The sequence below is a fragment of the Miscanthus floridulus genome, chromosome 1 (assembly GCF_019320115.1).
Source record: "Miscanthus floridulus cultivar M001 chromosome 1, ASM1932011v1, whole genome shotgun sequence".
NCBI classification, from domain to species: domain Eukaryota; kingdom Viridiplantae; phylum Streptophyta; class Magnoliopsida; order Poales; family Poaceae; genus Miscanthus; species Miscanthus floridulus.
This window is the reverse complement of record NC_089580.1, coordinates 182,410,381-182,436,380: the sequence shown is the minus strand read 5'-3', so window position 1 is coordinate 182,436,380 and position 26,000 is coordinate 182,410,381. Positions and strand designations below refer to the sequence as shown.

General features: G+C 44.8%; 4 protein-coding genes across 4 annotated transcripts; 1 reads left to right on the top strand and 3 right to left on the bottom strand.

Moving 5' to 3' along the window:
- Window positions 1–279: 279 nt before the first annotated feature.
- On the bottom strand, window positions 280–2,990 carry LOC136504527 (large ribosomal subunit protein mL43-like). The gene is made up of 4 exons (XM_066499468.1): window positions 2,817–2,990; window positions 2,510–2,590; window positions 1,809–1,915; window positions 280–771 (listed from the first exon to the last, which is right to left on the bottom strand). Exons 2-4 carry the CDS (start codon window positions 2,587–2,589, stop codon window positions 599–601), a joined length of 360 nt encoding a protein of 119 aa, XP_066355565.1. The 5' UTR covers window position 2,590; window positions 2,817–2,990; the 3' UTR covers window positions 280–598.
- Window positions 2,991–6,480: 3,490 nt separating this feature from the next.
- LOC136504518 (probable protein phosphatase 2C 29) lies at window positions 6,481–8,091 on the top strand. Its single transcript, XM_066499456.1, has 2 exons — window positions 6,481–6,943; window positions 7,038–8,091. The coding sequence occupies exons 1-2, from the start codon at window positions 6,649–6,651 to the stop codon at window positions 7,916–7,918; spliced, it is 1,176 nt and encodes a 391-aa protein (XP_066355553.1). The 5' UTR covers window positions 6,481–6,648; the 3' UTR covers window positions 7,919–8,091.
- An 8,181-nt stretch (window positions 8,092–16,272) lies between these two features.
- On the bottom strand, window positions 16,273–18,233 carry LOC136467932 (uncharacterized). Its single transcript, XM_066466751.1, has 4 exons — window positions 17,950–18,233; window positions 17,697–17,832; window positions 16,536–17,189; window positions 16,273–16,431 (listed from the first exon to the last, which is right to left on the bottom strand). Exons 1-4 carry the CDS (start codon window positions 18,024–18,026, stop codon window positions 16,273–16,275), a joined length of 1,026 nt encoding a protein of 341 aa, XP_066322848.1. The 5' UTR covers window positions 18,027–18,233.
- Window positions 18,234–19,156: 923 nt separating this feature from the next.
- LOC136504509 (large ribosomal subunit protein mL43-like) lies at window positions 19,157–25,545 on the bottom strand. The gene is made up of 4 exons (XM_066499448.1): window positions 25,421–25,545; window positions 25,117–25,197; window positions 24,416–24,522; window positions 19,157–19,625 (listed from the first exon to the last, which is right to left on the bottom strand). Exons 2-4 carry the CDS (start codon window positions 25,194–25,196, stop codon window positions 19,453–19,455), a joined length of 360 nt encoding a protein of 119 aa, XP_066355545.1. The 5' UTR covers window position 25,197; window positions 25,421–25,545; the 3' UTR covers window positions 19,157–19,452.
- Window positions 25,546–26,000: the final 455 nt, after the last annotated feature.

Sequence of the window (26,000 nt, the reverse complement as noted above, 5' to 3'; positions counted from 1 at the left end):
TATCTTATTATATAAATTTGATCAAACTTGAGATGCTTTGACTCTCCAAGATTCTTGGAATGACTTACAATTTGGGACGGAGGGAGTACAATACAACTATGAGAGTTTTTTTTGTTTTGTTTACAATAGCAATACAATTATACAATTATGCGTCCGGGAAGAATAAGACTAACCTAATGATGATTGACTGGGTGACTGTCAGCATATTGTATGGCTGAATCTGGTGACGGTTCCAGGCATCCATTTTTTCCACTTGTACCAGTACCAGCGATAAAAAAAAAAAAAATCATTGGTCATAGACATAGCATAGCAAAGTTCGTGTTCACAAAATCTCGCGAGCTCAAACATCAAGGTACTGGTCTAATATAGGAGACAGATATCACCAGGCTGATATGTCAAATGTGACGGCCTGGCACTAACAAGAAACTCCAAGTGTATCTATGTTATTACCAGATTGTACTCGGAACAAAAGGTGCAAACAGTTTGGCTATTGCAATAGGCTAGCATAACGGCTGCTCTACCAAACTTACTGACACAGCTGACATTTTCTGCAATCACCCCACCAACAACACTGAAACACCTTGTCTGGTAGCTTGGCTCACATCTTCAGTTCCGTCGTCCACGTCCCCTGAACACTGGGTCGTTTCGTTACGTGTCTTGTTCGCAGCTTCACCACTTTCCTGCCCAGGGAGTTCCTTAGCCTCGTGGCTTGCAGGAGTATTTCTTCTGGCGGTAAATTTCTCACACAGACCACTCGCTCGTTATGGTTTTCTGCACAACAACAAGGCTAGTTAGAAAATTGAGAAAATACAAAATCAGCGTAGCTGTGGAAATTACAAAGATAAGACAACAAGAAAACAGCAGCCATAGGACAGCTGCATTCGAGGAATTGTACTATCCAATCCCATAGTAATTTTTTTCACTAGTGGAAAATACCAATCCTATCCTACAGGATCTTGCTTGCGTAGTGCATGCAATATTGTAATGGCCCCATATATAGGATCAAATTGACAATAGAAGAATCTGTATCAATCCACAGAATTGTTGGTTTGACGCCCCTCTTATCCCACAAAAATTGCCACCTGATCCTATTCTGTCCAATCCAAGATGGGCGTAACCATCTATCCTCCCAACATTGATGAGGATCATCAAATGTGCATAATTCTAATGGAGGTTTTATCTTGACCGTGATAAATTTAAACTAAGATACGTTCACCTTCAGGCGTGTTATTCCGAACAGGTATTCAAGCTTGTGCAGATAGAACAGTGAAAAACAGGGCAAATAAGAATTCAAGGAGGGTTGCTATCACAACCTGGACACATAGATGATAGACGGAAACAGCAAGATGGAAGTTCAAGTTCAAATTCATATGGTGAGATTCAAGGCTGATTTCCATTTCTTTTTTATTTCCCTTTACTTCTTTCTTTCTTATCCTGTCATGAGGTTTTCCTTTCTTCTTACTTTCTCCTCTCTCTAACTTTCCTTTATTTTAACATTCTTTTACTCCTCATCCTTCTTTGTGCTTGCCTGTTGCACTTATTTTGCCACTTCGGTTTATACATTTACAGCTCTCTTCTTTCATTAATGAAATTAAGGCAGGGGCCTCCCCTCCTGACTTCCACTCTTCCAGAGAGAGGGAGAGAAGAGGAAGACCCAGAAATGGCCATGCTGTGCAATTTTCAACTGAACATGGTAGGTTAAGCTACATTGTATTCCTATAGCGTCTTCTCAATGCCAATCCATACCATAAGTTGTATCCCTATCAGGAATAAATTGCAATGGAAAAGAAAAGTAACCAAGATCTTACTGTAAATTCCCTTCAAGTTAGGATGTTGACCGCAGACAACCTCTGCCACCACTTCTAAGTGTGGATTCTTTTCCTTAAAGGCTGGAAGATGTGCCTCCATGAAGGACCTGCAATCAGAAAAGGTGCTAGTTGTTAAAGAGCAGATCCAGTAATGAATAGTACTAACCAGCACCATGTTTGATCTGAAGCCCATACAGCTGCCACTAAACTATAGTGTACTGCTGTACAAGGAAAGCACTATAGCTCGAGCTAAAATCTGATGAACGAACACAAGCACAGGCATAGAGTGCCTGATTCTATTGTTGCAACAAATAGCATGTAATTGCGCTAAATTGTGACTAAATGGGCGGCGGTGGCTCTTTTAGCTCATTCACAGACATCAGTACCGCTAGTCGCACAGCATATTTCTGTCTAGAAATGAAATTTCAATGCAGTAATGCCCTAGAAAAGCTAAAGAGGCAACAGGATAGTTGTCTTCAGTTCCAACTAGCAAATTGTAACTACATACACACCACGCTCATCTGCAACGACAAATCCATGGCTGGACACAGTCGACCAACCATCCGATCAATTCCAGCATTGAAGAACATGTACCAGCAGGATCTCGACTAATTTTCGCAACAGAACTAAGTAAATCATACGAAAACACTATGGTATAATGGTACTACTACCGAAGTGAGGAACAAACTATTTCATCATACCTGATGCCCCTGCTGCTCCCTCCCCAATCACAGTAATTTACCACGAGCTTCTGCAGCTGCCAGACCCCCCTCAGCGCCATCCTGCCGCAGGGGCGGCCACAATAAAGCACATAAGCGTACACATGTACAACCGATAAAAAAAATCGAAGTAAGCATGATTTGTATATATTTGTTTCAAAAAAAAAGCATGATTCATATATACACTTGTGATTATATCAGATCCGAATACAGATAGCCAAATAGATTAAGTTAGGGTTCAGGTGCTCAGTTATGCAAAGTAGGAGGGAAGGAGAAGGGGCGGGCATACCTTATGCGGTCGGTGCTCGCCGCCGGCGAAGGGCCCGACGAAGACCTGGGCAGCTGGGTATAGGGCGGCGGCGGTCGCGCACGCGAGGTGAACGCAGGAGAGCAATATTCTTCCGGGCCTGTTTACAGCTATCTTCTTCGCGCGCGCTAATGGGCCGACCTCACCTTTGTTTTTTCTTTTTCTGAGTACACGAGAATGACTACGCTGGTTCGTTAGGGAGAGCGGCCCATGAAACTGGTTCATTCTTTCTCCCTTTCCTTTTTATTTTTTCCTTTCTTTTTCCATGACACTTGGTTCTTCTCTTTTTCTTTTGCTTCTAATTATTTTTATCCTTATAACTCTTGTCATTAATAATCATCTCTTTTCAGATCCATTAGTGAAGCTTTTCCCTGTTTGTCACTAGACTAGGAGTAAAATCTGTTATTAGCCTTTTTAAATTTGTGTTCTAATCCATTTTTATATTCCTTTTGTTTCACATGAATATGTCATCAGAATTTTCTACAAAATCTGCAGAATTTTTTTCTTGTGGTTTTAGATTTTTTTTATGTTGGAACAAGTTTTCTTGTGGTGCCATAATAAATTTTTCCTAAACGTACATGAAACATTTTGGTCATGAAGTAGGAACATTATAAAGCTACAACATTTTCCTAGTGAATCTATAAAATTTTATTCACAAGCTAGAACATGCTTTTGCCTTAAAAGAAGGAATATTTTTCTTCTTAAGTTGGAGCATTTTTCTTGAAGCTAGCACATTTTCATGTGAAAGGTAGCACATTTTTCTAATTTTGTTTTAAGATAGAAACACCAGAAAATATATTAATTAATATCAATACTACTCCCTCCATTGCAAATTATAAAACACTTTAGCTTTCCAGATATATAGGTTTTGCTATGCACTTAGATACACACTATCGAAACAACTTATTATGTGTCGAACGTAATAAAAATGATGTATCTAGAAAAACCAAACCGTCTTATATTTTGAAATGGAGTAAAAGCCTTAGAATTTGCCATTTTTGGAACTATTGAAACAACGAAAAAAAGGACTACACACATGTGAACTATTGAAACCGCATGCTCCGTGTTGAATCCAAATGGTAGCTTCGTTGTTGATCAAGTACAGTGAGCTAAGTGGGCTGTTGGAGTGGCACCCTTGTTAGCGAGCCTAGATTCAGAACATGTATACAACAATAGGATGTTTCGTGGAGAAATGAAAAGGAGAAGATGCTTAGTGAAAAAATAGCTTTTTCCACTATACTATACCAGCACCTGGTGCTTAGAGGTGGATAAGATACTTAAATTTAAACGGGGTGATTTGTGTGTGCTAACAAGATAGTTTTGAGCCTACCTAAATACCAATCTATATTATAGTGATTAACTTTCTATGCCGATGCTTGATGATATGATAATATTCTCTCTTCTTTAAGTACCAGTGTCTAAGTACCTTGCATTGTACATATCCTAATGCATCTTATAAAACAAAACAGAGTGACTGAGTGAGATCGATTGGTTCACCGATGCTAGCATATTTGTCCAATTGTCCTGTGGAATAATTTCAAGAACATGATGGGATAAGAAAAGTCTTTTGATAACACCGTATTGCCATTTCTGTAAAATGGATGAATTCGTCTGTTAGCATGGATAATTTTTTTTTCTGTTCTGTGTACTAGTTCAACCTATACTCTGTGTAGACGAAGAATTTTAATAGAAATAACTGCCAGAGATTCAAGACTAAATTTAGACCCCACGACTAATCATTTGCTTATCTTTTCTCTTTCTATTTTTGTGAAACACAGGCGATAACCCATGCAAAATATAGGGCTTGAATCCTAGCGGATAGGTTTCATCATAAGGATCTAACCAAACGTTTGTTTGGTTCTTTTTTGCTGCAAGAAATTATTCATATAGATACTTTCTTATCTTTGTGCTGCTACGATAGATTTCAGTAACCAATTAGTCTATATATTTTTTATCCGTATTCGAAGTTTTTTTGCTTTACATCATATCTCCGCTTGTGTTCGACATGTGTTTAGGTAAAACCTTAGGTCTTATTTATCTACACTCGTATCTACCCCAGTCCATATGTGTTTCCATATGCGGATTGATGTAAATATGTGTACAGCCAAACAAAGCCCTTAAGGATCTATATGTGTTGACATCAAATAGATACATGTGTATGTGGTGTGAATTATGTTACACGTCATGTGTATATACCATATCCGGGATTAATAATAACAAAAGAGAAAATTTAGAAGTATATATAGAAGCACTTCGTCTAATGATAGACATAGATAATTTAGACACAATTTTTTAATAATAGTGGGTGCGGGTACTTTATTCACAAATTTAGGGGTTACTTTATATTACTTTTATAATGACGCAGATTGGTGTTGCTTTAGGTTATCGGTAATAATGATGGATGTAGCTAATTTATATGCAGATTTAGAGGTTGCTTTAAATTATTTTTTATAATGGCAAATTAGGTGAAGATTAGGAGTTAATCGAAGTTATTTTTCATTAATGCAAAGTGGGTAGTTTAGATATAGATTTAGGAGTTACTTTATAGTATTTTTTTTCGAAAAATAGAATCTATATCCATGATAAGGGCAGTTCCAATGGTGCATTGATGATGATTTCTATCCTCATTAAATGATTTGCCACGTAAGCAAAACGCTGACATGGCAACGTAATTAATGAAGAAAGAGAACAAAAATCATAGAAATGGTTTCTTCGTGAAGAAATCAGGTCTACTCTTGACCCAATGCACCAAAAAACCATGAAATCGCCATTGGGGAGAAATCACCAGTTTCTAGGGAGCTCGTGTCGCACTCCTATTGGAGTAAGAAGATAGAGTTGGGAGAGAGAAAGAGAAAATAATTATTACTCATAGAAACCATGGGTTGAAAAGCAGTACTTTTTTAGTGCGGTATCCTATGTTATAGAAACTATTAGTTTCTTTCACTGGGACTGCCCTAAGAGTCTACCATATTGATGTCCAAATGATAAGACTCTTGTGAGAATTGAGATGGAGGCTTAAAAGAAGATTTAATAATTAGTAACAGTGTGATTCGGTCTAAGAAAATACAAACTTTTAAACTTCGGTCAAAAGGCAGAATCTCATAACACAAGCTTAGCTTCTGCCGGTGTTTTCCTTTCCGGTGCTAAGCAGACCGACGGTAGCTGAAAAAATCTGAACATGGTCTAGCCCGACATGCTTTGGCAGTGTGAATGGCGAGTGTGTCCTCTCGAAAGCAGAGAACAAAAGATATGAGTCCTATATGTCCACAGCATCCATATCCTACACCTGGAGGCCACATCTGTGTCAGGTACTCAGGTGAGATACGCGCCATTGTCCTTGAAAGTCAAAGGGAGGAGATTCAGATACGCGCCTGAAACGCCCAAAGCAGCGTCGGAACCGTGGCCCCTTTTTCCAACGGCACCAGAGATCGGGGCCGGGGTCGCCCCCGTTCAGATGGGCATTTGCATGCATGCCAAAGCGGCGAACAGAAGAAAAGAGTGTAAAGGCAGGCACGACCCAGAAAAACGCGTCTTCCAGCCCACCCGTCCGTCCCGTCGTGCCGTGCTCCCGCGGTCCACCGGTGAGCACGCGCCGAATCGGCCGCTGCCGCCTGCCTATACACGACCGTCACACACCGAGCAGCAAGCACTTCTTCCACTCGCACACCACACCCCGACAAAGCGAGCCAGAGCAGCCTCCGCAAAACCCCCGCGTCCGCGTCTCTCTCTCGATCGATCGCCGGGGTGGGCAGCAGCGACGCGCGCACACAAGTGAAGGGAAGTGAATCAGTGGTTGGGGGTTCTCGTCCTGGCTATGAGAGGTTTAAGGCGGTGGCTGCCGTTCTGCGGCGGCGGCGGCGGCTGCTGCTGCTGCGGTGAAGGCGCCGGCAGGGGAGGGGGCGTGACGGACGGACTGGTGTGGGACGTGGCCCTCAAGGCGCACGCGTCCGGTGACTACTCCATCGCCGTGGCGCAGGCGAACGAGTCGCTCGAGGACCAGGCGCAGGTGCTCGCGGCCCCGGCCGCCACGCTCGTCGGCGTCTTCGATGGGCACGGCGGGCCCGAGGCCGCGCGGTTCGTCAACAGGCGCCTCTTCTCCCATATCCAAGGTGAGCTCGATCGATCGCTGCTGGAGATGATCTCGATATGCATGTTGCACTACTGCACCTGTTTTTCTGACTGACATGTCGACACCCTGCGCAGGCTTTGCGGCTGAGAACGGGGGCCTGTCGGCGGAGGTGCTCCAGAAGGCGTTCGGCGCGACGGAGGAGGAGTTCATAGGCCTGGTGCAGAAGTCGTGGCCGTCGCAGCCGAGGATCGTGTCCGTGGGCTCCTGCTGCCTGGTGGGCGCCATCGAGGGCGGGACGCTGTACGTGGCCAACCTCGGCGACTCGCGCGCCGTGCTGGGCCGCCGCGGCGGCAAAGGGAACAAGCGGGTGGTGGCGGAGCGGCTGTCGCAGGACCACAACGTCGCCGACGAGGACGTGCGGCGCGAGGTGGCCGAGATGCACCCGGACGAGCCGCACATCGTGCTCAACAGCCACGGCGTGTGGCGGATCAAGGGGATCATCCAGGTGTCGCGGTCCATCGGCGACGTGTACCTCAAGAAGCCCGACATCTGCAGGAACAACCCGGCGCTGCAGCAGTCCCTCTGCCCGTTCCCGCTGCGCCGCCCCGTGATGAGCGCCGTGCCGTCCATCACCACGCGGGAGCTGCGCCCCGGCGACCGGTTCCTCATCTTCGCGTCGGACGGGCTGTGGGAGCAGCTCAGCGACGAGGCTGCGGTGGGCGTCGTGGCGGCCAGCCCGAGGAAGGGCGTGGCCATGCGCCTGGTGCGGGCCGCCCAGCTGGAGGCGGCGCGGAAGAAGGAGGTCAAGTACGACAAGATCCGGACCATCGAGAAGGGCCAGCGCCGGCACTTCCACGACGACATCACCGTCGTCGTGCTCTTCCTCGACAAGTGCAGGGGCGCCGCCAGGTCCGGCCCCGAGGACATCGACGGTACCTATGCGCCGCTGGACGTGTTCTCCTACAGCCCCGCCGGCGATCACGAGGACCCGACTAAGCCCGTCCTGCGTCGTTGATACGGATCATCGCTTGGTGTTCCGCGTGCTGTCAGAGACTGAACAAACATACTCTTCTTTCCAGTGTTCTTCCATTGCTTTGCTTCGCTCTCTAAACGAGAGAGGTGTACATATGAACCATGCTTGAGTTGTTTCGTTTGGAATGCACGAATCTTTGCCGATTCTTGGATGAATTGAGTTCTTTCCCGTTCAAGGACAATTCGCTTGTAAAGAAATACTAGTGTCAGGTCATGTGTCATAGATTGTAAATCTTCACCCATCTCTTCTCACTTTTTTTTTTAAAAAAAAAGAAAATCTATTGCCTCCAACGGTTCTAGCTACTATCTACTTTTATGCTGATGCTTATGCTGAAATGTTGTGAAAGAAATGCATAGTTTCATGGCTGAAAAGTAGCTCAAGCGAACAGGGTGAACGTTATGGCGTTATGTTCTTCATAGCTGTCATCAGTGTCAACCAAAGGAGAAGATGAATATACTCATCAGCACTTGCTGGTTAGCAGCCGGCCGCCGGCGACCTCCTTCCAGCAGACTGAACTGCATGTGAGGCAGGGCCGGTCGTCACTCGTCAGCGGTCATGGTCTCGGCGACGGTCTGCTTTGGAATATGGCGATGTGGAAAGACGGCCACAATCGTGGATCGGTTCAACCAGCAATATAATTCTTGACCTCTGAGTCAAAAAGAGTGATGGCATCGATGCCCTGATGTCCAGGATCACGAGAAATGGTGGACGATCTAATCATGGAGTTTTCTTAATATAAAAAATCTGCCGGCAGAATTGTGCCTAGCTTGTATTGATAAAGAGGGGATATTAAAAAAAAGATATTTATAGTCAAAATAGCAATTGGGGAAAACTTAAGAAATGATGTCGCTCAACAACACTGTTGTAATGCTGCTCGGTGGGTGCTCTTGTCTCGCTGGTGACTCTTTTTTTTTTTTTTTTGTAAATACTTCGCTTCATTGATTAAGTAGAAACATTACAATCAAGTTGCAGGCATTGCTGCAGGAAGCTAGGATCACTAAGCCAAACAAAGTTCTGCTTACAATCAAGAGCTTGCTTAGCGCAAAGATGAGCTGCAAAATTCGCTACTCTTTTCGTGAAGACAACTCTAAAACTAGTGAAAGTTGAGGCTAATGTCCGATATAATATGGGCTTGGCCCATATAATATTTAATGAATCAAATAAAACTCTATGGTACGTAACATTAAGGGTTGCATGGTTTAATACCATACAAGATTTTGACTGAACGCTGACTCAGCTTATATGGTTGAAAATTATTCATCTAAATTGAGAAGCTGAGAAAAGGATAAAGGCGTGCCACGCGCGCGCGCGCCGCCGGCCGGGCCGTGGGTGTGGCAGGCGGCGGGTGTGGCCAGTCTTTTGCCACTTGATCCACATAACAACGGGAGTTACTCCCCTTGATGGTGGAGGCGAACTAATTGCGGTCGTTACTGTCTCTTCCGCATCCGGTCGTTACTGTCTCTTCCGCATCCGCACCTCTCTGTCTCCTGGGATTCTCCGTCCGTCCATATATCCGAGTCCTCCGTCAGTTTAGACCCCGTCTTCTTCCGCAACCACTCCCGAGAGAGCCACACTTCCGCAGCCTTCTGGTTTTCCCGTCCCGTACCTCTGCGCGCACGGAGTAGCGGGAGAGCAGGTGCCTCCGGAACCCTCGTCCGCCAGAGAACCTTGCACGGAGTGCGCGGCGATTAGGTTTTTGGAGAGCGATCCGCGACTGCTCGTCCACGTATATCTTCTTCTCGGTGATTGCCTGCGGAACGTCAAGGCGTCTTCTTCCTGGTGATCCGTTCGTAGGACTGCACTGCGAACATTTTCCTACATCAACTGTGGTCCGCGACTTCAAGCAACACACTATGTCGACTAGTGCGAATGGAGCCTCCGATGCCCTCGGCATGGGACCCTCCGCTGGGTATAGTCTAATCTCTGTGATTTTTATACTTTGTGTTTTTACTGTATTCACGAGTATATCATCTTTGCATGCTGTAGTGTTCATAAGAAATATACACATGCACATATATGTCGTCACAAACATGCTGATGTTATTTTTCTAGATTAAACTGATAATGAAATTGCCTAAATTCCTAACAATCCAAAAACCTAATGTTAGGCAATTTTCTGTTACTGGTTTTGCTGCTGCTTTAAAGCCAAATAATTTTGATGGCAAGAATTTCATGATATGATGTGCCAAGATGGTATTATGGTTGACTGCGATAAACTGCTATCACGTCACGCAGGGGAAGCCTGGACAGTTTACTCTGAGGAGGAGCGAAAGTTCTTGGCTGCCAATAACCTGTTTCGAGGCGCCGTGATTAGTGCACTTCATCCCAAGTATGAGAAAAACTACATATCTTGCACATCAGGCAAAGAGTTATGGGATGCTCTTGAGGCAAAGTTTGGGGTTTCTGATGCTGGCAGTGAGCTGTACCTTATGGAGCAGTTGTATGACTACAAAATGGTTGAAAACCGTTTTGTGGTCGAACAGGCTCATGAGATACAGGCGCTAGTGAAGGAACTAGAACATTTCCCGTGTCTGTTGCCCGACAAGTTTGTGGCCGGCGGTATAATCGCTAAGCTGCCACCTTCTTGGGGGGATTTTGCTACTTCTCTAAAACACAAGAGACAAGAGTTTAGCATGGCTGAGCTTATTGGATCTCTTGATGTTGAGGAGAGGGCGAGAGCAAAAGACAACCGTGGAAAAGGAGTTGAGTCTTCCGCTGCCAATATGATGCAGAAGAAAAACTCATTTGCATCTCGTAATAAAAAGAAGAAGAACATGCAAGAGAACAACAATGCAAAGCCTAAGCAGACTGCACAGTTTAAGAAGAAAAATAACAAAAAAAGGTGGAGGATGCTTTGTTTGCGGGAGTGATGAGCATTGGGCAAGTGCGTGCCCAGACCGCAAATATAAGCAAGAAAAGAAATCAGCAAACATGGTAATTAGCGAAACTAGAGGAGGAACATCTGGGTATGGTAATTCTTTACCTTTTGTTCTTTCAGTTTGTCTTTCACCTGAGTGGTGGATGGACAGCGGTGCTAATATTTATGTGTGTGCTGATGTTTCTTTGTTAATTTCCTATCAGGCTGGCAGGAGTGGAGCCTTGCTGATGGAAAACGGTTCGCATGCGCATGTTCTTGGTGCTGGTATGGTCATTCTGAAGTTTACTTTGGGAAAGACGGTGCTGTTAAAGAACGTGCAACATGTCCCCTCCATAAAAAAGAATCTTGTTAGCGCTTCTCAGATATGTCGCGATGGCTTTAAAATTGTGCTTGAGTCCAATAAATGTGTTGTGTCGAGACATGGAACTTTTATTGAAAAAGATTATGATTGCGGAGGCTTGTTCCGCTTATCTTTGCTTGATGATGTGTGTAATAAAGTGGTGAATAATGTTAATGTTTCGGATGAGTCGAATATATGGCATTCACGACTTTGTCACATTAATTTTGGCTGTCTCACGCGGCTTGCAAATCTGAATTTAATTCCAAAATTTAACTTAGTCAAAGATTCTAAGTGCCAGGTGTGTGTGCAATCAAAGCAACCGCGCAAGCATCACAAGGCTACTGAGGCGAGGAACTCGGCATCATTAGAACTCGTTCATTCTGATTTATGCGAAATGAATGACGAATTGACTAAAGGTGGTAGACGATACTTCATGACATTTATAGATGATTGCACTAATTTTTGCTACGTGTATTTATTAAAAACAAAAGATGAAGCGTTGCATTACTTTAAAGTCTATAAAGCTGATGTAGAAAATCAACTTGAGAAGAAAATCAAGCATTTGCGGTCCGATCGTGGAGAAGAATATTTCTCAAATGAATTTTCTAAGTTTTGCGCGGTGCATGAAATTATTCATGAGAGGACGCCACCATACTCACCACAGTCCAATGGGATTACAGAGAGAAAGAACCGCGCTCTAACTGATTTAGTTAGTGCCATGTTGGAGACTGCAGGACTATCTAAGAAATGGTGGGGTGATGCTATATTGATAGCATATCATGTCCTAAATAGAGTGCCCACAAAGAACAAAGAAATCACACCATTCGAGGAATGGGAGAAGAAGAGATTAAATCTCTCTTACCTGTGAACTTGGGGTTGTTTGGCAAAGGTGAATGTGCTAATAAACAAAAAGCGAAAGCTTGGGCCAAAGACTGTTGATGGTGTCTTTCTTGGTTATGCTATTCACAGCGTGGGTTATAGATTTTTAATTATAAACTCTAGTGTTCCTGAGATGGCTGTTGATACAATCATGGAATCTAGAGATGCTACATTTTTTGAGAATGAGTTTCACATGAAAAATGCACCTAGCACAACTGGTCATGAATTTATAATTCCCTATGAGCATGAAAATTTTACTCTGATAGAACAAATTGAGGAACTCTATGTGCAAAATCCTGAGGAGGATGACACTATAGTCACTAGGAAAAGCAAGAGACAGAGGACTGTAAAGTCTTTTGGTGATGACTATATTATGTACCTTGTGGATGACACACCAACGACCATTGAAAAGGCATATTCCTCTCCTGATACTGACTTATGGAAGAAAGCAGTACGGAATGAGATGGATTCTGTTATGTCTAATGGAACTTGGAAAATTATTGATCATCTCTATGGGTGCAAGCCTATAGGGTGCAAATGGGTGTTCAAGAAAAAGCTGAGGCCTGATGGTACTATTGAGAGGTACAAGACAAGTCTTGGCCAAGGGTTATACTCAAAAGGAAAGTGAGAATTTCTTTGATACTTATTCATCGGTTGCCCGATTGACCACAATTCGAGTTTTGCTTTCCCTGGCAGCCTCTTATGGTCTTATCATTCATTAAATGGATGTTAAGACAGCTTTCCTAAATGGAGAGTTGGAGGAGGAGATCTATATGGATCAGCCTGATGGGTTTGTAGCAAATTATCAAGGAGGCAAGATGTGTAAATTATTAAAGTCGTTATACGGCCTAAAACAAGCTCCTAAGCAATGGCATGAGAAGTTCGATAGAACTTTAACATCTGCTGGCTTTGTTGTGAACGAAGCTGACAAATGTGTGTACTATCGGTATGGTGGAGGTGAATGAGTCATTTTGTGCTTATATGTTGATGACATACTGATCTTTGGATCTAGCCTCAAAGTGATCGAGGAGGTGAAGTAATTTCTATCTAAAAGTTTTGAGATGAAAGATTTGGAAGAGGCTGATGTTATTCTTAATATCAAGCTTCTAAGAGAAGGTGATGGTAGGGTAACTTTGTTACAAACCCATTATGTGGAAAATGTGTTGAGTCGCTTTGGGTTCAGTGACTGTGCACCTGCTCCCACACCTTATGATCCTAGCATGCTATTGAGGAAAAATCGAAAAATAGCAAATGATCAGTTGAGATATTCCCAGATCATTGGTTCGCTCATGTATCTTGCTAGTACAACAAGGCCTGACATCTCATTTGTTGTGTGCAAGCTGAGCCAGTTTGTATCAAACCCGGGAGATGATCACTGGCGTGCTCTTGCGAGAGTGTTGCGCTACCTAAAAGGAAACATGAGCTATGGTATTTGTTAACCGGACATCCGAAAGTGCTGGAAGGCTATTGTGATGTCAACTGGATTTCTGATGCTGATGAGCTTTATGCCACAAGGGGATATGTGTTTTCGCTTGGAGGTGGTGCTGTTTTCTGGAAGTCTTGCAAGCAGACTATCTTAACGAAGTCTACAATGGAAGCATAACTCACAGCATTAGAAACTGCTGGATCTGAGGCTGAGTGGCTTCGTGATCTCCTTATGGATTTACCGGTTGTTGAAAACCCCATACCGGCTATTTCTATGAACTGCGATAACCAGACTGTGATTACAAAGGTTAATAGTTCTAAGGATAACATGAAGTCCACAAGGCATATTAAGAGACGACTAAAATCTGTCAGAAAATAAAGAAACTCCGAAGTAATAGCGTTGGACTATGTCCACACGTCTAACAATTTGGCAGATCAGTTCACTAAGGGTCTATCACGCAACGTGATAGAAAGTGCATCGAGAGAGATGGGTTTGAGACCCACTTAAAATTTACTATAGTGGTAACCTGTTCTATGTGATCGGAGATCCCATGAAGTAAGACGGTAAAACAAGCTAGTAGTAAATTATGAGGAAAGATTCTTAGTAAAACTAATTTCTGATGCATATCTTTCCTTTCTGTAAGATAGGCTGGCTTTTGCCTTAATGCGTTCTAAATGGCTTGTCAAAGCAAAGATGTTGTCCTACAGAATATCTTTTGAGGAACACACCTATATGAGTCAGACTGCTGGTCACAGTCTATGAGATTTGAGTGATCTCTAAATACTCATGAAAGACACTGAAGTATGACTTATATGCTTCAAATAGAGGGGATGTCTTTTGCTACCCAGTATCAGTTAAGGACTTTAGTGACATTCACCTCACACAAAACTGTCAATTAAAGGCTTAGTCCATTATTCAGTTGTAACTGAGTGAAACTATTGTTTTAGATGGATGTTCAACTTAACAGTCTCCATCGAAACACTGGTATATAAAAGAAATGTGGTTCTGAGAGTACTTTGTTACAAACCCTAGAATTTGATGGGGATTGTTGGATATAATATGGGCTTGGCCCATATAATATTTAATGAATCAAATAAAACTTTATGGTATGTAACATTAAATGTTGCATGGTTAATACTATATGGGATTTTGACTGAACGCTGACTCAGCTTATATGGTTAGAAATTATTTATCTAAATTGAGAAGCTGAGAAAATAATAAAGACGTGCCACACGTGTGCGCGCGCGCCGCCGCCGTCGGCCGGGCCAGGCCGAGGCGTGGCAGGCGGCGAGCGGGCGGGCGTGGCCAGTCTTTTGCCACTTGATCCACATAACAACGGGAGTTATTCCCCTTGATGGTGGAGGCGAACTGATTGCGGCCGTTATTATCTCTTCCACTTTCGCACCTGTCTGTCTCCGTCTCCTGGGATTCTCTGCCCGTCCATATATCTGAGTCCTCCGTCAGTTCAGACCTCGTCTTCTTCCGCAACCACTCCCGAGAGAGCCACACTTCCGCAGCCTTCTGGTTTTCCCGTCCCATACCTCTACGTGCACGGAGTAGCGGGAGAGCAAGTGCCTCCGGAACCCTCGTCCTCCAGAGAACCTTGCACGGGGTGCGCGGCGATTAGGTTTTTGGGGAGCGATCCACGATTGCTCGTCCACGTACATCTTCTTCTCGGTGATTGCCTGCGGAACGTCAAGACGTTTTCTTTCTGGTGATCCGTTTGTGGGACTGCACTGCGAACATCTTCCTGCATCGATTGTGGTCCGCGACTTCGAGCAACGCACTATGTCGACTAGTGGGAATGGATCCTCCGATGTCCTCGGCATGGGACCCTCCGCTGGGTACAGTCTAATCTCTATGATTTCTGTACTTTGTGTTTTTACTGTATTCATGAGTACGTCATCTCTGCATGATGTAGTGTTCATAAAAAAATATACACATGCACATATATGTCATCATAAACCTACTGATGTTATTTTTCTGGATTAAACTGATAATGAAATTGGCTAAATTCCTAACAGCTAACGCCGCAACTTCATGATCACTCCAACTTCGGATCGATGCTTGTCCCTGTCGCGCCAGAGGGAAACTAGAACCTGTGAGTCAGTCTCCACGATGATGTACTCTCTCGTTCCGACCGGAATCAGCCAGACACCATCACGTAACGCCTCGGCCTCCGCCAGCAAGGCCGAGCCCACCAAGTGCATCCATCGTGCCGAGGCCATGCGTAGATTGCCGTCGCTGTCCCGTAGCACTGCCCCCGTTGCGCCTGATTCAACACCCGGGAGGAAGGCCCCATCTGTATTAACCTTCAAAGTTCCGCGATCCGGTGGTTGCCATTTTACCGCTTGCTCCGCGATGATCTTCCCCGAAGGGCACACTTCTACAAGCTGAAAACAGGCCTCCATTGCCCAGTCTATTGCCGATCGTGGATCAATCGGCGTCTTCTCATGTTTCCGGTCGTTCCTGCTATTCCATAGCGACCACATCCCACAGAGAATTACTCCTCTATCTTCCTCGCAGTGTGAATTCTCCAGCAAGTCTCTCGTCCAAGACCGAGGACATAAACGAGGAAGTTTAATCCCTGTAAGTCGTCTCAGTCTGTCCCAAAAACTGAGGGCAAAAGAACACTTCGTCAAGGCATGAAAGGTGGTCTCATCCTCCGCTCCATAGAAAATGTAGGTCCCTGCTTGTTCAATATGTCGTCGATGGAGGTTCTCACGGCACGGGATAAAATCATGAGAGACCCGCCACCAGAACACCCTGACTTTTGGTGGGACTTTGCATCCCCAGAGTTTTTTCCAGTGTGGATCATCCTTTGATAATAGGATGCCCATATCGAATCTGATACTGAGATCTTTGAAATTGTCTATGAAGGGCTCCGAGCCAACCATAAAGTTTCTTATTGTATGTATGCTCATCACAGGAACTTAAGCAACTCTTGTTCCTTTCAAAGCATCCCTCTAAACCCTACAATGAGGAACAGGAATACAAAGGTTAGAGCACTAAGATATAACCAAAGAGAGAGCTACAGAACAAATCATCTTTGCATCATTTGAGTAAGATCCAGTTACCTGACTCAACTGAGAAGTACTCAGAGGGATAGCCTCTTCAACATCCTGTTGGTTAACGCCTGCCCACCTAACAGCTCCATTTTTACACTTCGTTCTAGGCTTAGGTTGCAAGGTACTCGTCAAAGCACATGTTTTCACTATCTTGAGCAAAGGCATTTTGTCTGAGCCATCAGATAATTGTTCTGTAGTTCCTTCACATTCGTTAGGAATTGACATGCTCCATGAGCCTATATCAGCACTGGCACTAGCTGCTCTTCTGTGCCCACGATGCAAATCTTCCTTTGCTCTTGCTGAAATCAAATCCGTGGAACCAGCTGAATCCTTGGAGCTGTCAGTTGATATATCATTTTTCATCCTTGCTGCATTGCTGCCCACTTCAATATCACCTGCTGAAGGAATTGTGACCACTTTGCCTTTCTGTTGAAAAGGACTGGCAGATAGGAAAGCTGCAAGGTCGTCCCGTTCATCCTCATCCAAATGAACCCAGCTCAACGGCCCCCTCCCCTCTGCAACATTGGATTCTTTCAAGTTTTTCTCGACCTCTAATATTCGATAGCCAATTGCTGTAACAAAGTCATCATGCCTAGCTCTTGTGTCTTTTCCTGCTGAGATAACCAGGTCGTTCGATCTGATTGCCCGCGACAGTTCATCAAGCTGAAAGAAGGACAAACCAAATCACAGAGTGAGCTTTTGAATCGAAGATACTAGTAGCATTAATCTTCAAATTGTGCCCTACAATTACAACTATATTTTTTATAAAGTTTGGCCACTGACATAACTGGATGGGTACATTATCCAACCAAGTCCTGTTATCACCTCAATCACATCCACATTTACATGAATGTGGTTGTTTAAACATCATGCTAATATGGCAACTCTTTCTTTTTTTTAAAAAAGGACGGGGAGCTGCCTACTACGTATATTAAAAAAAGGAGGACCCGGAGGGAATATGGCAACTCATAACAAGTAGAAGAAATGAATCAAACACCATGCTAAGCTCGATTGTCAGTGATCGTTTAATCAAGAGAAGTTTTTACACATCTGAGTGTCAGGATATACCAATTACGCTATAAAACGCTAACGAATTTAGCAAGGGGACTACAGCAATCGGACCGTGCAATAATATAACCTCGATATGAACGATGAGGGCGACAGATTTACCTGCCACATGGCGGTGCCAAGCGCCGTGTGCAGCTCGCGGCGAAGCTCCGCAGCTGACGGGCCTCCACTGACGCTTGCCCCCTCCGAATCGCCGCCGCTCCTCTCCTGCACCCATACCCTATACACCAACTCCATCCTGCGTGAACGCAAACAGAAAACCGACAGAGGTGAGCACCAGATCCGCGATCGCAACGGAGCAGAACAAACCTAGGCCAACCCACCAAGAAAATAGGGGAAAAGAAGGGCAACGCACCGATCGGCGGATTCCTGGACCTCCTCGGCGGCGAGGAAGAAGGGGTCCTTCTCCCAGCGGTCGAACGACGTCGCCATAAAGATCTCGCCCGCCTGCCGGATCGAAACCGAAAACCTCGAGAGAGATCGGATTTAGGATTTGTGCTTTGCGGCTGGTGGCGCGGTGGGGGAGCGGCGAGCCTGGCTTTCCTCTTCTTTCCGCCTGCTTTTGCTCGCCGCTAATTTATACCTGGTGCTGGGCTGGTGGGGATGGTGGTGGCTGCCTATTATTATTGCGTTACGTTTTGCGGGGGCCGGCCGTCGGCGGGCGCGCGCGCGGCGTGGGAATGCCGCGCTGGGAACGTGGCTATTCTATTCCTCCACTGCCGTGTGGTGTGGGAATGCCAACGTCAGGGCAAACCTAGTGCACAAACCAGCATGATTTCTATTCCTATTAATTAACTTGTCAGGTAGGCATTTTTGCTTATATAGCAGTTAATTTAATGAGGAGAGAAGGAAAAAAAAACTTACAGTTCGTTCGCTTGCTCGTATACGATTGTGGATTATAAGCTAGAACGATATTTTTCGTCTATATTTAATACTTTATGCATGTGCCGCGAGATTCGATGTGATAGTTTAGGGTAAAAAAATTTTGAAACTAAACCAGGCGTAAAAGCTGTTGCCATCGAAAATGCGCGTATCTGCTGGTGCTGTTCGAGGTGGAAAGTGGAATTGCTGTCTTTCGCTAGGGAATGTTTATTCATTTATCGGCACGGCAGTCTAACACCACACGATGGTGTTGGCAAACGAAGCCGGGTGGACAGTGGACTGGAGGCTGCTGTCGCCTGCTCGCATAGGAGAGGCTGCCGTGTGTGAGATTGGCGTTGCTGGGGTGGCTCCTCGCGTTGGCTTGTCCCCGCGTTCATCGACGGCTTCAACTATGTCTGCTTCAACGTCAGACCGTTGATTCGCGGATATCTTCGAGTAGTTCTTTTATTCGCACAACAGCAATACAATACAACTATGCGAGTTTTTTGTTTTGTTTTGTTTACAATAGCAATACAATTATACAATTATGCGTCCGGGAAGAATGAGACTAACCTAATGATGATTGACTGGGTGACTGTCAGCATATTGTATGGCTGAATCTGGTGACGGCTCCAGGCATCCATTTTTTCCACTTGTACCAGTACCAGCGATAAAAAAAAAAAAATCATTGGTCATAGACATAGCATAGCAAATTTCGTGTTCACAAAATCTCGCGAGCTCAAACATCAAGGTACTGGTCTAATATAGGAGACAGATATCACCAGGCTGATATGTCAAATGTGACGGCCTGGCACTAACAAGAAACTCCAAGTGTATCTATGTTATTACCAGATTGTACTCGGAACAAAAGGTGCAAACAGTTTGGCTATTGCAATAGGCTAGCATAACGGCTGCTCTACCAAACTTACTGACACAGCTGACATTTTCTGCAATCACCCCACCAAGAACACTGAAACACCTTGTCTGGTAGCTTGGCTCACATCTTCAGTTCCGTCGTCCACGTCCCCTGAACACTGGGTCGTTTCGTTACGTGTCTTGTTCGCAGCTTCACCACTTTCCTGCCCAGGGAGTTCCTTAGCCTCGTGGCTTGCAGGAGTATTTCTTCTGGCGGTAAATTTCTCACACAGACCACTCGCTCGTTATGGTTTTCTGCACAACAACAAGGCTAGTTAGAAAATTGAGAAAATACAAAATCAGCGTAGCTGTGGAAATTACAAAGATAAGACAACAAGAAAACAGCAGCCATAGGACAGCTGCATTCGAGGAATTGTACTATCCAATCCCATAGTAATTTTTTCACTAGTGGAAAATACCAATCCTATCCTACAGGATCTTGCTTGCGTAGTGCATGCAATATTGTAATGGCCCCATATATAGGATCAAATTGACAATAGAAGAATCTGTATCAATCCACAGAATTGTTGGTTTGATGCCCCTCTTATCCCACAAAAATTGCCACCTGATCCTATTCTGTCCAATCCAAGATGGGCGTAACCATCTATCCTCCCAACATTGATGAGGATCATCAAATGTGCATAATTCTAATGGAGGTTTTATCTTGACCGTGATAAATTTAAACTAAGATACGTTCACCTTCAGGCGTGTTATTCCGAACAGGTATTCAAGCTTGTGCAGATAGAACAGAGAAAAACAGGGCAAATAAGAATTCAAGGATGTCACAACCCGTGGCCGCCGGTGAGATCAAGCCGACGACGTGAGTAGAAACAGAGGATTGCAGAAGATCTCAGATACCAGGAGGAGCATTGGCTCCTTACCCGAGTACTCTTTTCTGAATAACTTGTTCGACCCTTCTCCTCTACTGCCTCATCCCTTTTGTAGCTCTTCTCTTTCCCAAAGGTTGGCCCCACATGGCAGTCTAATACAAAGGAATATATGTGATAGGTTGGCCCACATGGTAGTATGATCCCAGGGCATGTGTATGACATTATCCCCCCCTGAAGATTCAGCTTGCCCTCAAGCTGACGCTTTTGTAACTTTAGATGTGTAGATAGCTTGAACTGTGACCGCCTGGGTCCCATGGAAAAGTCAACCTCAGTTTCTCCATCACTGAAGTTATAGAAATCAGAGTTTCCAGAATCTCATGTCCAAGTAGCACAAGACAGAGCTTAGTGCATTTATATATTGGAATTGTTAATACCTCAGTTTTTGCACCAACGAACTGATATAGGAGCATTTGTCCACCAACTTGCTCTAGTCTATCTTGAAATTTTTTGTTTACTTTAGACCCGAGCAATGGGATCAAAGCAAAAAAATTTATTTTGAAGTGTTGTTGCATGCCATCTCCAGGGTCGAATACATTTATATTCCAAGGTGACATTTTCTCAGAACAGTACCAGACCAAATTAGATTTCCATGGGCTGAAATGTTTATGCCACCACTTCATTGTAGCCATGACCATTTGACAAGCTGCACTAATTTCCCACATATTCCCTGGTTGACCTTGTAAGTGATCTGTATGAATTACTGCATGTTCTAGGAACAACAAAGGACCACCAAATAGGGCAAGTATGTTTTCTGTCTCCTGATTAGCAAGCCTGGGCATCGTAACATCTGGGGTCACAATAAGCATTTCTGTAAACTCCAGATCATTAGCATGAACAGCAAGCTCTAGAATTAATGGCAAGTCATTAAGCTCAAGCGTCAATTTGGTCTTCGTGTTATCTGTGCACACCTGAGCGCATGTAGGTTGCTGTAAGCTGAGGTCATGTGGATGCTCCTCATTCCACACAGTAGGTGACTGCACTATCATCAACACAACAACAGATATATGCAGGTTGTTCATTACAATACCAGGATCTCGAGGCCTTTCATCAGTATTCAGTTGCTGAAAATGTCCAGGGCCGAAACCACCCGACAGCTGGTCAAGCACTACACAACTATTTACCATCCTCAAATGTTGGAGATTGCAGACACCGCGCTGCCATGACAAGTGCTCATCCCATACAAAGTCCTGACAGTGCATTTCCTCAGGTACCTTGGGTATAAGTACAGTTGGCCATCCCCTCTGCAACAGTGGCATACCTTTTCTTTCCTCTCCATCTTTGTCAGTTATCAACCCATCTGTATGAGGTATTGTATGTAGCACCCAGTAATCACTCATTTGACATGGCATTCCAGCAAATGTCTGGTGAGTAGGACACATTGCAGATCCTGGCAGTTGCAACATAATGTGCCCATCTCCCAATATCAAATCACTGGGTGATGTTGAATGAAGAGGGCACCCCATCATTGTCTCCCTGCTGCCCATGCACTCTCCACCTTGAACGAGTTCATGCCATAAGCTGTTGTGGTCATCTATGTCAGGCAGGACCTTATTCCATACCCCATCTGAAGAAGCCATCTCATTGAACACTCTGAGAGCATCACACTCAGACAATACATATGTCTTGAAATCGATCGGCTTGCAATGCATCTGGTCATCTATCCCTTGAGCAATCTCCACTGTAGACGTCATCAAAACTCCGTGAACACCAGACCAAGGGTTGAAACCATAATGATGCCGTGGAAACATCATAATAAACACCAAGTGATCCCAGAGCTTCCAAGATTTCCAAGGACTGAAACCTCTTCTTTGCCATATGTCATCAAACATGGGATGTCCAACAGCGATTGGATCATGCTGCAGAACCAGCACGCCAAAGTGTGCCAGGTCACAGTTGTTTCGGTTGACGATGATAACAACCTCGATGATCTCCTCTGCGAGGTTCTGCACCTTGTTAGCAGCATCAATAGCCTTTTCTAGGCAAAGGTAGGAGCCTTCGACATTGGAAAGTACCTGAAAGTCCTTGGTGAGTGGCTCTACCACATGAGCTACATCCAAGTCCATGTCATCCATGGGTTCAGTATCATACTGTGGATCATCAGCCCACATAGGGCTTTCATCAAAAGACTCCTCTAAAACATCCTTTGTTGCCACCGAAGCCTTGCAGGAGATTGGCTCGCAATTGGTTTGCTGTCCATGCAAACTGAACGCTCTCCATGAGCTATTAGCTCGAATAAACTGTCCTCTGACCCAACACCTTGCACCAACTCATCATCCCTAGATAACAGGCATATGTGAATCTCCCTTTGATGTCACTGGATCCATGAACTGATCGTACTCAGGCATTGTTGCATGGTTATCCTCAAGATGTATTTCATCAGACTCATACACTGCTTCAATACCAAGCTCCACGAGACTAGAAAGACCCACTGACATGAGTGAGAACATCATATATGGAGTGGCTCAGTAGTCGGCTTCTTCTCCTCACCAACAAAGTAATTACCACCTTGAGCTAGCTGCTTCAGCAAACCAGGATGGTCGAACATATGTTGCTTTTCCTCATCCCACAAAACCACACTAGGCATTTCATCGAGCACCTTCTGGGCATCACTGGTGGACAGAATTGGTGCCTTAAACATGGTGTGCTTGCACTCCAGCGGGTCATCCATCTCTCCATCTAACTGCTGCGGTTCCTCATCCCAAACCACTTCTGAATGAGACGACAAATCAAACATTGGGTGCTGACTCTCTTGATGTGACATTCCAACAAACACCTGGGGGGCAAAGCACAGAGCAAGGTGCTCACTGCCAGTTGCCTGCTCGGAGAAGAGGCCTCAGATCGAAGGAAATCGTCTCACCCCCAATCACGTCGCCCGCCGAATCAAAGAGAATCGAGGAAGTACGCCGATGTCGCTTGTAGGAACTTGTGGTGGTCACCACCGCCAGCCGTCGGGGCGCCTCGAGTGGAAGCTGGCCGACCGTCGAGAGTCGCCAACACCAGTACGCCACCGCTCCAAGCCCGCCGTCGCACACCGCCGCCCACACGCCGGAATCTCCGCTACTCGCCACTGGATTCCACACAACGAACCCGTGTCACCACACACCACCAGAAGATGCGCCGCAGGGAGTCGCCACTGCAGCACACGCTTGATGAAGGAGTCGCCGCCGCGGAACAAAATGGAGCCCGAGCCGAGTGCTACCGGAGCCGAAGAAGATGGAACGCGCCGGATCGATGGAGTCGCCGCGCCGGACCACTGGATCCGCCGCTGACGCGCCAACAATCGTCGTCGTCACCGATAACTAGCGCGGAGAAGAGGTGCGGTCGCCCGTCGCCCCCCACACCGAGGATACACCGGCTCTGATACCAACTGTCACAACCCGTAACCACCGGTGAGATCAAGCCGACGACGTGAGTAGAAACAGAGGATTGCAGAAGATCTCAGATACCAGGAGGAGCATTGGCTCCTTACCCGAGTACTCTTTTCTGAATAACTTGTTCGACCCTTCTCCTCTACTGCATCATCCCTTTTGTAGCTCTTCTCTTTCCCAAAGGTTGGCCCCACATGGCAGTCTAATACAAAGGAATATATGTGATAGCTTGGCCCACATGGCAGTATGATCCCAGGGCATGTGTATGACAAAGGAGGGTTGCTATCACAACCTGGACACATAGATGATAGACGGAAACAGCAAGATGGAAGTTCAAGTTCAAATTCATATGGTGAGATTCAAGGCTGATTTCCATTTCTTTTTTATTTCCCTTTACTTCTTTCTTTCTTATCCTGTCATGAGGTTTTCCTTTCTTCTTACTTTCTCCTCTCTCTAACTTTCCTTTATTTTAACATTCTTTTACTCCTCATCCTTCTTTGTGCTTGCCTGTTGCACTTATTTTTCCACTTCGGTTTATACATTTACAGCTCTCTTCTTTCATTAATGAAATTAAGGCAGGGGCCTCCCCTCCTGACTTCCACTCTTCCAGAGAGAGGGAGAGAAGAGGAAGACCCAGAAATGGCCATGCTGTGCAATTTTCAACTGAACATGGTAGGTTAAGCTACATTGTATTCCTATAGCGTCTTCTCAATGCCAATCCATACCATAAGTTGTATCCCTATCAGGAATAAATTGCAATGGAAAAGAAAAGTAACCAAGATCTTACTGTAAATTCCCTTCAAGTTAGGATGTTGACCGCGGACAACCTCTGCCACCACTTCTAAGTGTGGATTCTTTTCCTTAAAGGCTGGAAGATGTGCCTCCATGAAGGACCTGCAATCAGAAAAGGTGCTAGTTGTTAAAGAGCAGATCCAGTAATGAATAGTACTAACCAGCACCATGTTTGATCTGAAGCCCATACAGCTGCCACTAAACTATAGTGTACTGCTGTACAAGGAAAGCACTATAGCTCGAGCTAAAATCTGATGAACGAACACAAGCACAGGCATAGAGTGCCTGATTCTATTGTTGCAACAAATCGCATGTAATTGCGCTAAATTGTGACTAAATGGGCGGCGGTGGCTCTTTTAGCTCATTCACAGACATCAGTACCGCTAGTCGCACAGCATATTTCTGTCTAGAAATAAAATTTCAATGCAGTAATGCCCTAGAAAAGCTAAAGAGGCAACAGGATAGTTGTCTTCAGTTCCAACTAGCAAATTGTAACTACATACACACCACGCTCATCTGCAACGACAAATCCATGGCTGGACACAGTCGACCAACCATCCGATCAATTCCAGCATTGAAGAACATGTACCAGCAGGATCTCGACTAATTTTCGCAACAGAACTAAGTAAATCATACGAAAACACTATGGTATAATGGTACTACTACCGAAGTGAGGAACAAACTATTTCATCATACCTGATGCCCCTGCTGCTCCCTCCCCAATCACAGTAATTTACCACGAGCTTCTGCAGCTGCCAGACCCCCCTCAGCGCCATCCTGCCGCAGGGGCGGCCACAATAAAGCACATAAGCGTACACATGTACAACCGATAAAAAAATCGAAGTAAGCATGATTCGTATATATTTGTTTTAAAAAAAACATGATTCATATATACACTTGTGATTATATCAGATCCGAATACAGATAGCCAAATAGATTAAGTTAGGGTTCAGGTGCTCAGTTTTGCAAAGTAGGAAGGAAGGAGAAGGGGCGGGCATACCTTATGCGGTCGGTGCTCGGCGCCGGCGAAGGGCCCGACGAAGACCTGGGCAGCTGGGTTGGTATAGGGCGGCGGCGGTCGCGCACGCGAGGTGAACGCAGGAGAGCAATATTCTTCCGGGCCTGTTTACAGCTATCTTCTTCGCGCGCGCTAATGGGCCGACCTCACCTTTGTTTTTTCTTTTTCTGAGTACACGAGAATGACTACGCTGGTTCGTTAGGGAGAGCGGCCCATGAAACTGGTTCATTCTTTCTCCCTTTCCTTTTTATTTTTTTCCTTTCTTTTTCCATGACACTTGGTTCTTCTCTTTTTCTTTTGCTTCTAATTATTTTTATCCTTATAACTCTTGTCATTAATAATCATCTCTTTTCAGATCCACTAGTGAAGCTTTTCCCTGTTTGTCACTAGACTAGGAGTAAAATCTGTTATTAGCCTTTTTAAATTTGTGTTCTAATCCATTTTTATATTCCTTTTGTTTCACATGAATATGTCATCAGAATTTTCTACAAAATCTGCAGAATTTTTTCTTGTGGTTTTAGATTTTTTTTTATGTTGGAACAAGTTTTCTTGTGGTGCCATA

Coding starts and splice junctions, on each gene's coding strand:
- LOC136504527 (XM_066499468.1), bottom strand. CDS start 2,589: ATGGCGCTGAGGGGGGTCTGGCAGCTGCAGAAGCTCGTGGTAAATTAC. Junction 1,916..2,509: donor GGGAGCAGCAGGGGCATCAG/GTATGATGAAAT, acceptor TTCTGATTGCAG/GTCCTTCATGGAGGCACATC. Junction 772..1,808: donor TAACTTGAAGGGAATTTACA/GTAAGATCTTGG, acceptor GTTGTTGTGCAG/AAAACCATAACGAGCGAGTG.
- LOC136504518 (XM_066499456.1), top strand. CDS start 6,649: ATGAGAGGTTTAAGGCGGTGGCTGCCGTTCTGCGGCGGCGGCGGCGGC. Junction 6,944..7,037: donor CCTCTTCTCCCATATCCAAG/GTGAGCTCGATC, acceptor CACCCTGCGCAG/GCTTTGCGGCTGAGAACGGG.
- LOC136467932 (XM_066466751.1), bottom strand. CDS start 18,026: ATGGCGACGTCGTTCGACCGCTGGGAGAAGGACCCCTTCTTCCTCGCC. Junction 17,833..17,949: donor GTCCAGGAATCCGCCGATCG/GTGCGTTGCCCT, acceptor GCGTTCACGCAG/GATGGAGTTGGTGTATAGGG. Junction 17,190..17,696: donor TTGGCACCGCCATGTGGCAG/GTAAATCTGTCG, acceptor TCCTTCTTTCAG/CTTGATGAACTGTCGCGGGC.
- LOC136504509 (XM_066499448.1), bottom strand. CDS start 25,196: ATGGCGCTGAGGGGGGTCTGGCAGCTGCAGAAGCTCGTGGTAAATTAC. Junction 24,523..25,116: donor GGGAGCAGCAGGGGCATCAG/GTATGATGAAAT, acceptor TTCTGATTGCAG/GTCCTTCATGGAGGCACATC. Junction 19,626..24,415: donor TAACTTGAAGGGAATTTACA/GTAAGATCTTGG, acceptor GTTGTTGTGCAG/AAAACCATAACGAGCGAGTG.